The sequence below is a fragment of the Eucyclogobius newberryi genome, unplaced genomic scaffold (genome assembly GCF_026437365.1).
Source record: "Eucyclogobius newberryi isolate DKJ021-1_F unplaced genomic scaffold, fEucNew1.0.hap1 SCAF_11, whole genome shotgun sequence".
Lineage (NCBI taxonomy): Eukaryota > Metazoa > Chordata > Actinopteri > Gobiiformes > Gobiidae > Eucyclogobius > Eucyclogobius newberryi.
Genome location: NW_027315735.1, coordinates 37,910,924 through 37,925,923, shown reverse-complemented (window position 1 = coordinate 37,925,923; position 15,000 = coordinate 37,910,924). Strand labels below are relative to the sequence as shown.

Sequence of the window (15,000 nt, the reverse complement as noted above, 5' to 3'; positions counted from 1 at the left end):
TCTCACCCAATCAGCAGTGTGAGGGAGGAGCTTGGAACAACACTTACTTCATTAGTAACTGATGAACTAAAACCCTGTTACACCTGCACCAGCAGCATAATTCGCAGTAGTATTAGTAATAGTAGTATTTGTACTCACTGATGTTAGCATTAGCTCTCGCTCGTAGCAGCAGTTTGACACAGTCGCTCTTGTCATGTAAACAGCTGTAGTGAAGCGCTGTGTTGCCACTCGACGTCTGTGCGTCAATGTTACAACTGAAATGTGAAAGAACTGTGATTACACATCTGGGACGCAGGACAGTTTAGTTTGTAAAGCATCTGAAGCGCGCCTCCTCCTGGTACAACCAAGAACTGCGCTCACATAAACAAAGAGTTAGAAAACTAGAGGGATTATTTCGTCGCTCTCACAGAAGAATCTCTAAAAGCAGGAAAAGTTTCTCCTGTCTTATCAGCAGCTCTGTGTGAGGCCCAAATCAGACACTATTCACATCTATCTATTCACAACTATTCAACTAAAGTAACACGCTGTAGCCATGGTAACAAACTGTCACAGCAGTAGAGCCCTCACATACAGCCCAATCATATTCAGCCATCATGTGTTTCCAGGTCTAAAATCTGCCCTCTGACCTTCATCTGCCCTCTGACCTTCATTTGCCCTCTGACCTTCATCTGCCCTCTGACCTTCAGACTCAACAGTGCTGGTGTTTGTAGCTTAAAGTGAATGGAAATGAAAATTATGTGTCAACCAATCAGCTTCAGAGTTGCTCTTGTACTTCTGCAGCTGTTACACAGGAGCAGCAGGAGCAGCAGGTGCAGCAGGTGCAGCACGTGCAGCAGGTGCAGCAGGTGCAGCACGTGCACGTCTTTTGATTGGATCACCAATATTGAGAGGCGGGTCTTATGGGCGGGGCTCTGCAGAACCTCAGAACTATGAAACTGAATTTGATAAACAAATTAATTTGCGTATTACTAAGCTGTTTTTTCAACCCACAATGTGGAAGGAGGAAAACATATCGGGGCATCAGAGGGTCAGGGCATCAGAGGGTCAGGGCATCAGAGGGTCAGGGCTTCAGAGGGTCAGGGCTTCAGAGGGTCAGGGCTTCAGAGGGTCAGGGCATCAGAGGGTCAGGGCTTCAGAGGGTTAGGGCATCAGAGGGTCAGGGCATCAGAGGGTCAGGGCTTCAGAAGGTCAGGGCATCAGAGGGTCAGGGCTTCAGAAGGTCAGGGCATCAGAGGGTCAGGGCTTCAGAAGGTCAGGGCATCAGAGGGTCAGGGCATCAGAGGGTCAGGGCTTCAGAGGGTCAGGGCTTCAGAAGGTCAGGGCATCAGAGGGTTAGGGCATCAGAGGGTCAGGGCATCAGAGGGTTAGGGCATCAGAGGGTCAGGGTATCAGAGGGTCAAGGCATCAGAGGGTCAGGGCATCAGAGGGTCAGGGCATCAGAGGGTCAGGGCATCAGAGGGTCAGGGCTTCAGAAGGTCAGGGCATCAGAGGGTCAGGGTATCAGAGGGTCAGGGCATCAGAGGGTCAGGGTATCAGAGGGTCAAGGCATCTGAGGGTCAGGGCATCAGAGGGTCAGGGCATTAGAAGGTCAGGGCATCAGAGGGTCAGGGTATCAGAGGGTCAGGGCATCAGAGGGTCAGGGCTTCAGAGGGTCAGGGCTTCAGAGGGTCAGGGCTTCAGAGGGTCAGGGCATCAGAGGGTCAGGGCTTCAGAGGGTTAGGGCATCAGAGGGTCAGGGCATCAGAGGGTCAGGGCTTCAGAAGGTCAGGGCATCAGAGGGTCAGGGCTTCAGAAGGTCAGGGCATCAGAGGGTCAGGGCTTCAGAAGGTCAGGGCATCAGAGGGTCAGGGCATCAGAGGGTCAGGGCTTCAGAGGGTCAGGGCTTCAGAAGGTCAGGGCATCAGAGGGTTAGGGCATCAGAGGGTCAGGGCATCAGAGGGTTAGGGCATCAGAGGGTCAGGGTATCAGAGGGTCAAGGCATCAGAGGGTCAGGGCATCAGAGGGTCAGGGCATCAGAGGGTCAGGGCATCAGAGGGTCAGGGCTTCAGAAGGTCAGGGCATCAGAGGGTCAGGGTATCAGAGGGTCAGGGCATCAGAGGGTCAGGGTATCAGAGGGTCAAGGCATCTGAGGGTCAGGGCATCAGAGGGTCAGGGCATTAGAAGGTCAGGGCATCAGAGGGTCAGGGTATCAGAGGGTCAGGGCATCAGAGGGTCAGGGCTTCAGAGGGTCAGGGCATCAGAGGGTCAGGGCATCAGAGGGTCAGGGCATCAGAGGGTCAGGGCTTCAGAGGGTCAGGGCTTCAGAGTTATCATTTGTACAAACTACTTTTATGATTTGGCTGTGGAACATAAACACCACATTTGCCGTTTATGAGTTTGAAGTAAATGATGTTTGTCGTGTGCACAGATCCTACATGATGTGTGCAGTTCTTTGTCCTTATTGTGTGTATTCTGTGAGTTTGTGAAAAAAATTCCCCCTTGGCTACAATAAAGATCTGCTTCTGTAGTAATACTTTTAACATGGAATACATTTGTCTGGGCAATCGTTTTAAACAGAGGGGCTGTTTAAAAAGTCTCCGGTTCACGCAGGAGAAACATTATACATACATATATGTACATATATGTGTATATATATACATATACATACATACATATGTATGTATATACATACATACATACACATATATATATATATATATATATATATATATATATATATATATATATATATATATATATATATATATATATATACATACACAATAATAAACAAGGCTGAAATAGATTCATATTTGTTTTACATTTTCTCACCAGTTTTGTGCAAGAAAGTCCAGGATGTGCAAAGACGTTCTGTCGGCCAAAAGAACGGCCAAGTGCAGCGCAGACTCGCCTTTCTCCTGAAATATAAGGGACATGAGACCTGGGTCTGAACCGGGTCTGAACCGGGTCTGAACCGGGTCTGAACCGGGCTTCACCTGTATGTGTGCGGCGAGCGGCTGGCTTAGCTCCGCCCCCTCGGCGTACAGGTGCAGCAGAGCGTACACGTCGCAGCTTCTCGTCGCCTCCTGAAGTCTCTGTGTCGGGTTTGAGATCAGACCTCGACGAACCCACTGAAGGTTCTGATACTTAGACAGGATGAAGTCCCGCCTCGCCGACCTGAACCAACCAATCAGAGAAGAGGGGGGGTCATCAAGAGAACGAGCCAATCAGAGCGAGACATTGAGGCATTAAGCTAAATTTGAGTCATGCTAGCTGTTAGCTTGACTATATTTTCATCAAATCATGTTATTTAGGGTTAGGGTTAAATCCCAAACACATTAAATGTGACACAAAAGTCAGTTCCTGGATGTGACCAGAGTTTGTGCAGGATTTTCTGAGCGTGTGCAGGATCTTCTGAGCGTGTGCAGGATCTTCTGAGCCTGTGCAGGATCTTCTGAGCGTGTGCAGTGACGCTATGTTTCAGTATCTGCTTCATCTTCAGAGTATCTGGGTTAAACCTTCAGCAGCAGTGGACCAGATCTGAGCATGGTCCAGGTCCTTGTCCTGGTCTGGGACTCACATGGGACTTTGTGGACCGGGTTTCAGACTGGGACTCACATGGGACTTTGTGGACCGGGTTTCAGACTGGGACTCACATGGGACTTTGTGGACCGGGTTTCAGACTGGGACTCAGCAGATTTGCCTCCAAAACCTCGTTAAATCCAGAGTTTCCAACATTTCTTGCCAGCTGTGAGGAAGCAGAGACAGAAGTGTGACAAGCATGAGTTTTTATTATGATTAGTTCTAGTATTATTAATGTTAGAATTATTATTAGCTCTAGTATCATTAACACTAGTATCATTAGCACTAGTATTATTAGTACTAGTATTATTAGCTCTAGTATCATTAACACTAGTATCAGTAGCTCTAGTATCAGTAGCACTAGTACCAGTAGCTCTAGTACCAGTAGCTCTAGCATCATTAGCACTAGTATCATTAGCTCTAGTATCAGTAGCTCTAGCATCATTAGCACTAGCATCATTAGCTCTAGCATCATTAGCTCTAGTATCATTAGCTCTAGTATCATTAGCTCTAGTATCATTAGCTCTAGTATCAGTAGCTCTAGTATAAATTAGCTCTAGTATCATTAGCTCTAGTAACATTAACTCTAGCATCATTAGCTCTAGTATCATTAGCACTAGTATCATTAGCTCTAGTATCATTAGCTATAGTATCATTAACTCTAGTATCAGTAGCTCTAGTATCAGTAGCTCTAGTATCATTAACTCTAGTATCAGTAGCTCTAGTATCATTAGCACTAGTATCATTAGCTATAGTATCATTAACTCTAGTATCATTAGCTCTAGTATCATTAGCTCTAGTATCATTAGCACTAGTATCATTAGCTCTAGTATCATTAGCTATAGTATCATTAACTCTAGTATCAGTAGCTCTAGTATCATTAGCTCTAGTATCATTAGCTCTAGTATCAGTAGCTCTAGCATCATTAGCTCTAGTATCAGTAGCTCTAGTATCAGTAGCTCTAGTATCATTAGCTCTAGTATCATTAGCTCTAGTATCAGTAGCTCTAGTACCAGTAGCTCTAGCACCATTAGCACTAGTATCATTAGCTCTAGTATTATTAGCTCTAGTATCATTAGCTCTAGTATCATTAGGTCTAGTATCAGTAGCTCTAGCATCATTAGCACTAGTATCATTAGCTCTAGTATCAGTAGCTCTAGTATCAGTAGCTCTAGTATCATTAGCTCTAGTATCATTAGCTCTAGTATCAGTAGCTCTAGTATCAGTAGCTCTAGTATCATTAGCTCTAGCATCATTAGCACTAGTATTATTAGCTCTAGTATCAGTAGCTCTAGTATCATTAGCACTAGTATTATTAGCTCTAGTATTATTAGCTCTAGTATGATTAGCTCTAGTATCATTAGGTCTAGTATCAGTAGCTCTAGCATCATTAGCACTAGTATCATTAGCACTAGTATTATTAGCTCTAGTATTATTAGCTCTAGTATCATTAGCTCTAGTATCAGTAGCTCTAGTATCATTAGCTCTAGCATCATTAGCTCTTGTATCATTAGCTCTAGTATCAGTAGCTCTAGTATCAGTAGCTCTAGTATCATTAGCTCTAGTATCATTAGCTCTAGTATCAGTAGCTCTAGTATCAGTAGCTCTAGTATCATTAGCTCTAGCATCATTAGCACTAGTATTATTAGCTCTAGTATCAGTAGCTCTAGTATCATTAGCACTAGTATTATTAGCTCTAGTATTATTAGCTCTAGTATCATTAGCTCTAGTATCATTAGGTCTAGTATCAGTAGCTCTAGCATCATTAGCACTAGTATCATTAGCACTAGTATTATTAGCTCTAGTATTATTAGCTCTAGTATCAGTAGATCTAGTATCAGTAGCTCTAGTATCATTAGCTCTAGCATCATTAGCACTAGTATTATTAGCTCTAGTATCAGTAGCTCTAGTATCATTAGCACTAGTATTATTAGCTCTAGTATCATTAGGTCTAGTATCAGTAGCTCTAGCATCATTAGCACTAGTATCATTAGCTCTAGTATCAGTAGCTCTAGCATCATTAGCACTAGTATTATTGGCTCTAGCATCATTAGCACTAGCATCATTAGCTCTAGTGTTCTCAGTGTTGGTACCAGCAGGTCGGACGGGCTGAGGCTGTCCAGGCTCAGGCTCCGGACTCTGGACACTTGGACGTCCATCTCACGATGAACTCCTGAACACTCGATACAAGTGAGAACGCCCAGGTTTGTGGAGAGCCAGCTCGGATCTGCGGAAAGTCACACCCACAAGTGCTTATAAAGAGTGTTCAGAAGGCATTAGGAAAGAGAAAGGTTGAACTGAACAGTAATAGTTGTAGTACTTGCAGTAGTAGTAGTATTTGCAGTTGTAGTATTTACAGTATTTTCAGTAGTATTAGTAGTATTTGCAGTAGTATTTGCAGTACCAGGGGCGGTGCAGTCGCAGCAGCGGTCGTTGCCTCTCATTCGTCGGATTTCTTGAGTGACAGCCCTGGTCAGGTCCTCGCTGGCTCCGCCCCTGTCACTCAGGCCATTACCGCGGCGACTGTTGTCCAGCGCTGCGTCCAGAGCTTCCTGTTTACTGTTTACCAACACTGACACCCAGCTGTAAACAAACAAACAAACAAACAAACACTGTTCAGAGTTCTAACGAGACTTTAGTGAATGATCCTGAGAGCTTTATGTCCTCGAGACACACTCAAGAGCGTCCTCAGCTCTGGAGCTGCTCCTCACACGCCTCCTCATCCTGAGTGTCTGCAGTCTCTGGATGAGATCTTCTGAGTGTCTGCAGTCTCTGGATGAGATCTTCTGAGTGTCTGCAGTCTCTGGATGAGATCTTCTGAGTGTCTACAGTCTCTGGATGAGATCTTCTGAGTGTCTACAGTCTCTGGATGAGATCTTCTGAGTGTCTACAGTCTCTGGATGAGATCTTCTGAGTGTCTACAGTCTCTGGATGAGATCTTCTGAGTGTCTACAGTCTCTGGATGAGATCTTCTGAGTGTCTACAGTCTCTGGATGAGATCTTCTGAGTGTCTACAGTCTCTGGATGAGATCTTCTGAGTGTCTACAGTCTCTGGATGAGATCTTCTGAGTGTCTACAGTCTCTGGATGAACTCAACACACAAACACAGGAGATACTCACGCCACACACTCCACCTCGTCCTCCGTCAGGAAGTGGTATGTCCGGTTATCTGCAAGTACACAGAAGTACACAAGAGCAGCGGTAGTACATAGTAGGGGTATATGCTGTATTAGTAGTAGTATTTGCAGTATTTGTAGCACTGACTTGAGATGAGGTGGAAACACTTTTTGTCTTCGTCGCTAGGTCGAACGTGACATGTGAGAAGATTCAGACGAGTCGGAGCTTTGTTTGGCTGAAAACACAAAAGATCTGAGTACGGGAGGGCATCTGACACACAGGGAGGGCATCTGACACACAGGGAGGGCATCTGACACACACAGGGCGGGCATCTGACACACAGGGAGGGCATCTGACACACAGGGAGGGCATCTGACACACAGGGAGGGCATCTGACACACACAGGGAGGGCATCTGACACACACAGGGCGGGCATCTGACACACAGGGAGGGCATCTGACACACAGGGAGGGCATCTGACACACACAGGGAGGGCATCTGACACACACAGGGAGGGCATCTGACACACAGGGAGGGCATCTGACACACAGGGAGGGCATCTGACACACAGGGAGGGCATCTGACACACAGGGAGGGCATCTGACCGTGGCGTGGGCGATGATCAGGTAACAGTCCTGCACACAGCATTTTCTCTTCTGCCACATTTTCCTTAAACTGAACAAGAAAGAAACAAAAGGGTCAGAGGAGGAGAGGAGCAGAGGAGGAGAGGAGCAGAGGAGGAGAGGAGCAGAGGGTCAGAGGAGGAGAGGAGCAGAGGAGGAGAGGAGCAGAGGAGGAGAGGAGCAGCCGGTCAGAGTAGCAGAGGGTCAGAGGAGGAGAGGAGCAGAGGAGGAGAGGAGCAGAGGAGGAGAGGAGCAGAGGAGCAGAGGGTCAGACGGTCAGAGGAGCAGAGGGTCAGAGGACTCACCCGTCACTCTTCTTGTACAAAAAGCCGCTCTTTTCGGTTCCAAACTGTTTGTCTCCAACAAACTGCTGCAAACTGTAAACGGGTTTAGGAGCCGAGTCCTGGAACAGAACCTGTGTTAGACCTGGTTCAGTACCTGGTCTGGGTCTCAGTCCTGGTTCAGCACCTGGTCTGGGTCTAAGTCCTGGTTCAGTACCTGGTCTGGGTCTCAGTCCTGGTTCAGTACCTGGTCTGGGTCTCAGTCCTGGTTCAGTACCTGGTCTGGGTCTCAGTCCTGGTTCAGTACCTGGTCTGGGTCTCAGTCCTGGTTCAGCACCTGGTCTGGGTCTAAGTCCTGGTTCAGCACCTGGTCTGGGTCTAAGTCCTGGTTCAGTACCTGGTCTGGGTCTCAGTACTGGTTCAGTACCTGGTCTGGGTCTCAGTTCTGGTTCAGTACCTGGTCTGGGTCTCAGTCCTGGTTCAGTACCTGGTCTGGGTCTCAGTTCTGGTTCAGTACCTGGTCTGGGTCTCAGTCCTGGTTCAGCACCTGGTCTGGGTCTCAGTCCTGGTTCAGTACCTGGTCTGGGTCTCAGTTCTGGTTCAGCACCTGGTCTGGGTCTCAGTCCTGGTTCAGTACCTGGTCTGGGTCTAAGTCCTGGTTCAGTACCTGGTCTGGGTCTAAGTCCTGGTTCAGTCCCTGGTCTGGGTCTAAGTCCTGGTTCAGTACCTGGTCTGGGTCTAAGTCCTGGTTCAGTACCTGGTCTGGGTCTCAGTCCTGGTTCAGTACCTGGTCTGGGTCTAAGTCCTGGTTCAGTCCCTGGTCTGGGTCTAAGTCCTGGTTCAGTACCTGGTCTGGGTCTAAGTCCTGGTTCAGTACCTGGTCTGGGTCTAAGTCCTGGTTCAGTACCTGGTCTGGGTCTAAGTCCTGGTTCAGTACCTGGTCTGGGTCTAAGTCCTGGTTCAGTACCTGGTCTGGGTCTCAGTCCTGGTTCAGTACCTGGTCTGGGTCTAAGTCCTGGTTCAGTCCCTGGTCTGGGTCTAAGTCCTGGTTCAGTACCTGGTCTGGGTCTAAGTCCTGGTTCAGTACCTGGTCTGGGTCTAAGTCCTGGTTCAGTACCTGGTCTGGGTCTAAGTCCTGGTTCAGTACCTGGTCTGGGTCCGGTCTCAAAAGGTCTCTCAGGGAATTTAACTGTTTCTTCTGCTCCTCCTGACGCTGCTTCACCTGGAGAAGGAGAGACAGAGATGTAGCCTTCAGGAGGTCAAGAGGTCAAGAGGTGGAGAGGTCGTGAGATGGAGCGGTCGTGAGGTCGTGGGGTCATGAGGTCAAGAGGTGGAGAGATTGTGAGGTGGAGCGGTCGTGAGGTCGTGATGTGGAGAGGTCGTGAGGTCATGAGGTGGAGAGGTCGTGAGGTGGAGAGGTCAAACTGTTGAGAAGTCGTGAGGTGGAGCGGTCATGAGGGTGGAGAGGTCGTAAGGTCGAGAGGTCGTGAGGTCAAGAGGTGGAGAGATTGTGAGGTGGAGCGGTCATGAGGTCGTGATGTGGAGAGGTCGTGAGGTCATGAGGTGGAGAGGTTGTGAGGTGGAGAGGTCGTGAGGTCAAGAGGACAAAGAGTAGGACACAGCACCGTGGAGAGGACAGAGTTGAGCTGCTCCATGTACTGCTTCAGTCTGGTGGAGGTGGAAACACACTCCTGAAGGAAACTGAGATGGACAAAGGGTTAAACCAGATCTAACCAAACACAAGCAACAAATGGAGTACCTACATGTGTCAGAAGAGTACCTACACGTGTCAGAGGAGTACCTACATGTGTCAGAAGAGTACCTACACGTGTCAGAGGAGTACCTACATGTGTCAGAAGAGTACCTACACGTGTCAGAGGAGTACCTACATGTGTCAGAAGAGTACCTACACGTGTCAGAGGAGTACCTACACGTGTCAGAGGAGTACCTACATGTGTCAGAAGAGTACCTACACGTGTCAGAGGAGTACCTACACGTGTCAGAGGAGTACCTACACGTGTCAGAGGAGTACCTACACGTGTCAGAAGAGTACCTACACGTGTCAGAGGAGTACCTACATGTGTCAGTGGAGTACGTACATGTGTCAGAAGAGTACCTACACGTGTCAGAGGAGTACCTACATGTGTCAGAAGAGTACCTACACTTGTCAGAGGAGTACCTACATGTGTCAGAAGAGTACCTACACGTGTCAGAGGAGTACCTACACGTGTCAGAGGAGTACCTACATGTGTCAGAAGAGTACCTACACGTGTCAGAGGAGTACCTACACGTGTCAGAGGAGTACCTACACGTGTCAGAAGAGTACCTACACGTGTCAGAGGAGTACCTACATGTGTCAGTGGAGTACCTACATGTGTCAGTGGAGTACCTACATGTGTCAGAAGAGTACCTACATGTGTCAGAGGAGTACCTACACGTGTCAGAGGAGTACCTACATGTGTCAGAGGAGTACCTACACGTGTCAGAGGAGTACCTACACGTGTCAGAAGAGTACCTACACGTGTCAGAGGAGTACCTACACGTGTGAGGAGTACCTACACGTGTCAGAGGAGTACCTACATGTATCAGAGGAGCACCTACATGAGTCAGTGGAGTACCTACATGAGCCAGTGGAGAACCTACATGTGTCAGTGGAGTACCTACATGTGTCAGTGGAGTACCTGCATGTGTCAGAGGAGTACCTACATGTATCAGAGGAGCACCCACATGTGTCAGTGGAGTACCTACATGTGTCAGAGGAGTACCTACATGTGTCAGAGGAGTACCTACATGTGTCAGTGGAGTACCTACATGTGTCAGTGGAGTACCTACATGTGTCAGTGGAGTACCTACATGTGTCAGAGGAGTACCTACATGTGTCAGTGGAGTACCTACATGTGTCAGTGAAGTACCTACATGTGTCAGAGGAGTACCTACATATGTCAGAGGAGTACCTACATGTGTCAGTGGAGTACCTACATGTATCAGTGGAGTACCTACATGTGTCAGAGGAGTACCTACATGTGTCAGTGGAGTACCTACATGTATCAGTGGAGTACCTACATGTGTCAGAGGAGTACCTACATGTGTCAGAGGAGTACCTACATGTGTCAGTGGAGTACCTACATGTGTCAGAGGAGTACCTACATGTGTCAGAGGAGTACCTACATGTGTCAGTGGAGTACCTACATGTGTCAGAGGAGTACCTACATGTGTCAGTGGAGTACCTACATGTGTCAGAGGAGTACCTATATGTGTCAGAGGAGTACCTACATGTGTCAGCGGAGCACCTACATGTGTCAGTGGAGTACCTACATCTGTCAGAGGAGTACCTACATGTTGCGTGTCAGGAGTACCTACATATGTCTGAGGAGTACCTACATGTTGTGGCTGTGGTAGTGCTTGGTGAGGTTCTGCAGAAGGTCGACTCCTCGTTTGGTCTTGATCTCGTTCACTTTGATCAGATACTGAAATACATAGATGCCCTCCCTCAGTAGCAGTATTTGCAGTAGTATGTGTAGTATTCGCAGTAGTATATGTAGTATTTGCAGTACTTATACCTCACACATGCTGAGTTGGAAGGAGCGTCTTTCGTGGTGAAGTTCTTCGGCGAGTTCAGACCCGGAGACTTCGGTTCGGACCATCCCGTACTGACGCGCCAGGTCCCGCTTCTCCTTCTCCACCTGTTTACTGCAAGAGTACTACTGTAAGTACTATGAATACTGCAAGAGTACTACTGTAAGTACTATGAATACTGCAAGAGTACTACTGTAAGTACGATAAGTACTGCAAGAGTACTACTGTAAGTACTATAAATACACAAAGAGTACCACTGTAAGTACTACTGTAAGTACTATAAATACACAAAGAGTACTACTGTAAGTACTATGAATACTGCAAGAGTACTACTGTAAGTACTATAAATACATAAAGAGTACTACTGTAAGTATTATGAATACACAAAGAGTACTACTGTAAGTACTAAGAATACTGCAAGAGTACTACTGTAAGTACGAAAAGTACTGCAAGAGTACTACTGTAAGTACTATGAATACACAAAGAGTACTACTGTAAGTACTAAGAATACTGCAAGAGTACTACTGTAAGTACGATAAGTACTGCAAGAGTACTACTGTAAGTACTATAAATACACAAAGAGTACTACTGTAAGTACTATAAATACACAAAGAGTACTACTGTAAGTACTATAAACACACATACTATAAAGACTCTCACGACTTCTCTGCATCAGAAGTGGCTCAAGATGTTTGAAATAAGACGTGAAATGGATTCTTGGAGCCGGGGTGATGTAACTGCTGCAGGAGTAACAGGAGCAGGAGGAGTAACAGGAGCAGGAGGGTTAGGGTCTCCTGGTCCCTCTCGCTCCTGGTCCCTCTCGCTCCTGGTCCCTCTCGCTCCTGGTCTCTCTCGCTCCTGGTCCCTCTCGCTCCTGGTCCCTCTCGCTCCTGGTCCCTCTCGCTCCTGGTCTCTCTCGCTCCTGGTCCCTCTCGCTCCTGGTCCCTCTCGCTCCTGGTCCCTCTCGCTCCTGGTCCCTCTCGCTCCTGGTCCCTCTCGCTCCTGGTCCCTCTCGCTCCTGGTCCCTCTCGCTCCTGGTCCCTCTCGCTCCTGGTCTCTCTCGCTCCTGGTCTCTCTCGCTCCTGGTCGCTCCTGGTCCCTCTCGCTCCTGGTCCCTCTCGCTCCTGGTCCCTAGCGCTCCTGGTCTCTCTCGCTCCTGGTCTCTCTCGCTCCTGGTCTCTCTCGCTCCTGGTCTCTCTCGCTCCTGGTCCCTCTCGCTCCTGGTCTCTCTCGCTCCTGGTCTCTCTCGCTCCTGGTCCCTCTCGCTCCTGGTCCCTCTCGCTCCTGGTCCCTAGCGCTCCTGGTCCCTCTCGCTCCTGGTCCCTCTCGCTCCTGGTCCCTCTCGCTCCTGGTCTCTCTCGCTCCTGGTCCCTCTCGCTCCTGGTCCCTCTCGCTCCTGGTCCCTCTCGCTCCTGGTCCCTCTCGCTCCTGGTCTCTCTCGCTCCTGGTCCCTCTCGCTCCTGGTCCCTCTCGCTCCTGGTCCCTCTCGCTCCTGGTCTCTCTCGCTCCTGGTCTCTCCTGGTCCCTCTCGCTCCTGGTCCCTCTCGCTCCTGGTCCCTCTCGCTCCTGGTCCCTCTCGCTCCTGGTCCCTCTCGCTCCTGGTCCCTCTCGCTCCTGGTCTCTCTCGCTCCTGGTCTCTCTCGCTCCTGGTCTCTCGCTCCTGGTCCCTCTCGCTCCTGGTCTCTCTCGCTCCTGGTCTCTCCTGGTCCCTCTCGCTCCTGGTCCCTCTCGCTCCTGGTCCCTCTCGCTCCTGGTCCCTCTCGCTCCTGGTCCCTCTCGCTCCTGGTCTCTCTCGCTCCTGGTCTCTCCTGCTCCTGGTCTCTCCTGGTCCCTCTCGCTCCTGGTCCCTCTCGCTCCTGGTCCCTCTCGCTCCTGGTCTCTCCTGGTCCCTCTCGCTCCTGGTCCCTCTCGCTCCTGGTCCCTCTCGCTCCTGGTCCCTCTCGCTCCTGGTCTCTCTCGCTCCTGGTCTCTCTCGCTCCTGGTCTCTCCTGGTCCCTCTCGCTCCTGGTCCCTCTCGCTCCTGGTCCCTCTCGCTCCTGGTCCCTCTCGCTCCTGGTCCCTCCTGGTCCCTCTCGCTCCTGGTCCCTCTCGCTCCTGGTCCCTCTCGCTCCTGGTCCCTCCTGGTCCCTCTCGCTCCTGGTCCCTCTCGCTCCTGGTCCCTCTCGCTCCTGGTCCCTCTCGCTCCTGGTCTCTCTCGCTCCTGGTCCCTCTCGCTCCTGGTCCCTCTCGCTCCTGGTCTCTCTCGCTCCTGGTCTCTCCTGGTCCCTCTCGCTCCTGGTCCCTCTCGCTCCTGGTCCCTCTCGCTCCTGGTCCCTCTCGCTCCTGGTCCCTCTCGCTCCTGGTCTCTCTCGCTCCTGGTCTCTCTCGCTCCTGGTCTCTCTCGCTCCTGGTCCCTCTCGCTCCTGGTCTCTCTCGCTCCTGGTCTCTCTCGCTCCTGGTCTCTCCTGGTCCCTCTCGCTCCTGGTCCCTCTCGCTCCTGGTCCCTCTCGCTCCTGGTCCCTCTCGCTCCTGGTCTCTCTCGCTCCTGGTCTCTCCTGGTCCCTCTCGCTCCTGGTCCCTCTCGCTCCTGGTCCCTCTCGCTCCTGGTCTCTCCTGGTCCCTCTCGCTCCTGGTCCCTCTCGCTCCTGGTCCCTCTCGCTCCTGGTCTCTCTCGCTCCTGGTCTCTCCTGGTCCCTCTCGCTCCTGGTCCCTCTCGCTCCTGGTCCCTCTCGCTCCTGGTCTCGTCTGCAGCGGCGCCTGGTCCGGATCCAGTGTGGGCGGAGCCACAGTTAGCTTAGCGTAGCGTAGCTTAGCTTAGCGTAGCATAGCTTAGCATGGCTAGCCCGGCTCATTATCGAGTTTGCTCTGAGACAAATGAAGCCTAGGTAAATTCAGCCTGGAAGACCTAACTCCACCATCTACGTCAAGGCCTCATGGAAGGACACGCCTCTCCCAGCACCATCATCATACTCAAGCGGGCGTGGCCGGTTTCTGCGCTTATCCCAAAGAGGTTATGCAGTTTTTCCCGGCCAAGAAGGAGGGTGAAAGGACAGAAGGAGGGCGAAAGGACAGAAGGAGGGCGAAAGGACAGAAGGAGGGTGAAAGGACAGAAGGAGGGTGAAAGGACAGAAGGAGGGTGAAAGGACAGAAGGAGGGTGAAAGGACAGAAGGAGGGTGAAAGGACGGGGGACGTCCGTGTCATGGCCCCTACACCTGCTCCTCATCACCAATCAACGCTCTCAGTGACTCCTCCCGCTCTAATCAGCACCAGGCGGTCGCTTTAAGCCTCAGGCTGATGGTTCAGTCGCTTCAAACCGTCCTGCGACCCACCACCTCCCCTCCTCCTCCTCTGCATTCCCCTCATCCTCAACCTTCTCTACACATCTACCACCACCAGGCTCCAGGCTCCGGGGGGACACATCAGGCTCCAGGCTCCGGGGGGACACATCAGTCTCCAGGCTCCGGGGGGACACATCAGTCTCCAGGCTCCGGGGGGACACATCAGGCTCCAGGCTCCGGGGGGACACATCAGTCTCCAGGCTCCGGGGGGACACATCAGTCTCCAGGCTCCGGGGGGACACATCAGGCTCCAGGCTCCGGGGGGACACTCCAGGCTCCAGGCTCCAGGGGGACACTCCAGGCTCCAGGCTCCGGGGGGACACATCAGGCTCCAGGCTCCGGGGGGACACTCCAGGCTCCAGGCTCCGGGGAGACACACCAGTCTCCAGGCTCCGGGGGGACACATCAGTCTCCAGGCTCCGGGGGGACACATCAGGCTCCAGGCTCCGGGGGGACACTCCAGGCTCCAGGCTCCGGGGGGACACATCTAATACAAATAGCTCATGGAGCCCATGATCGCAATG

The 15,000-nt window shown here is 50.7% G+C and overlaps 1 protein-coding gene across 2 annotated transcripts in view; it reads right to left on the bottom strand.

Moving 5' to 3' along the window:
• LOC140354828 (arf-GAP with SH3 domain, ANK repeat and PH domain-containing protein 2-like) overlaps window positions 1–15,000 on the bottom strand; it is a 41,240-nt gene that overhangs the window by 8,728 nt on the left and 17,512 nt on the right. For both annotated transcript variants that reach the window (XM_072440072.1, XM_072440073.1), the window contains exons 6-19: window positions 11,143–11,272; window positions 10,964–11,049; window positions 9,208–9,283; window positions 8,730–8,804; window positions 7,607–7,704; window positions 7,284–7,353; window positions 6,826–6,913; window positions 6,682–6,730; window positions 5,966–6,144; window positions 5,655–5,788; window positions 3,636–3,727; window positions 2,976–3,156; window positions 2,812–2,897; window positions 139–254 (exon numbers count right to left, since the gene is read on the bottom strand). In XM_072440072.1, coding sequence (XP_072296173.1) covers window positions 139–254; window positions 2,812–2,897; window positions 2,976–3,156; window positions 3,636–3,727; window positions 5,655–5,788; window positions 5,966–6,144; window positions 6,682–6,730; window positions 6,826–6,913; window positions 7,284–7,353; window positions 7,607–7,704; window positions 8,730–8,804; window positions 9,208–9,283; window positions 10,964–11,049; window positions 11,143–11,272 — 1,460 coding nt within the window. The remainder of the gene's footprint in view (window positions 1–138; window positions 255–2,811; window positions 2,898–2,975; window positions 3,157–3,635; window positions 3,728–5,654; window positions 5,789–5,965; window positions 6,145–6,681; window positions 6,731–6,825; window positions 6,914–7,283; window positions 7,354–7,606; window positions 7,705–8,729; window positions 8,805–9,207; window positions 9,284–10,963; window positions 11,050–11,142; window positions 11,273–15,000) is intronic.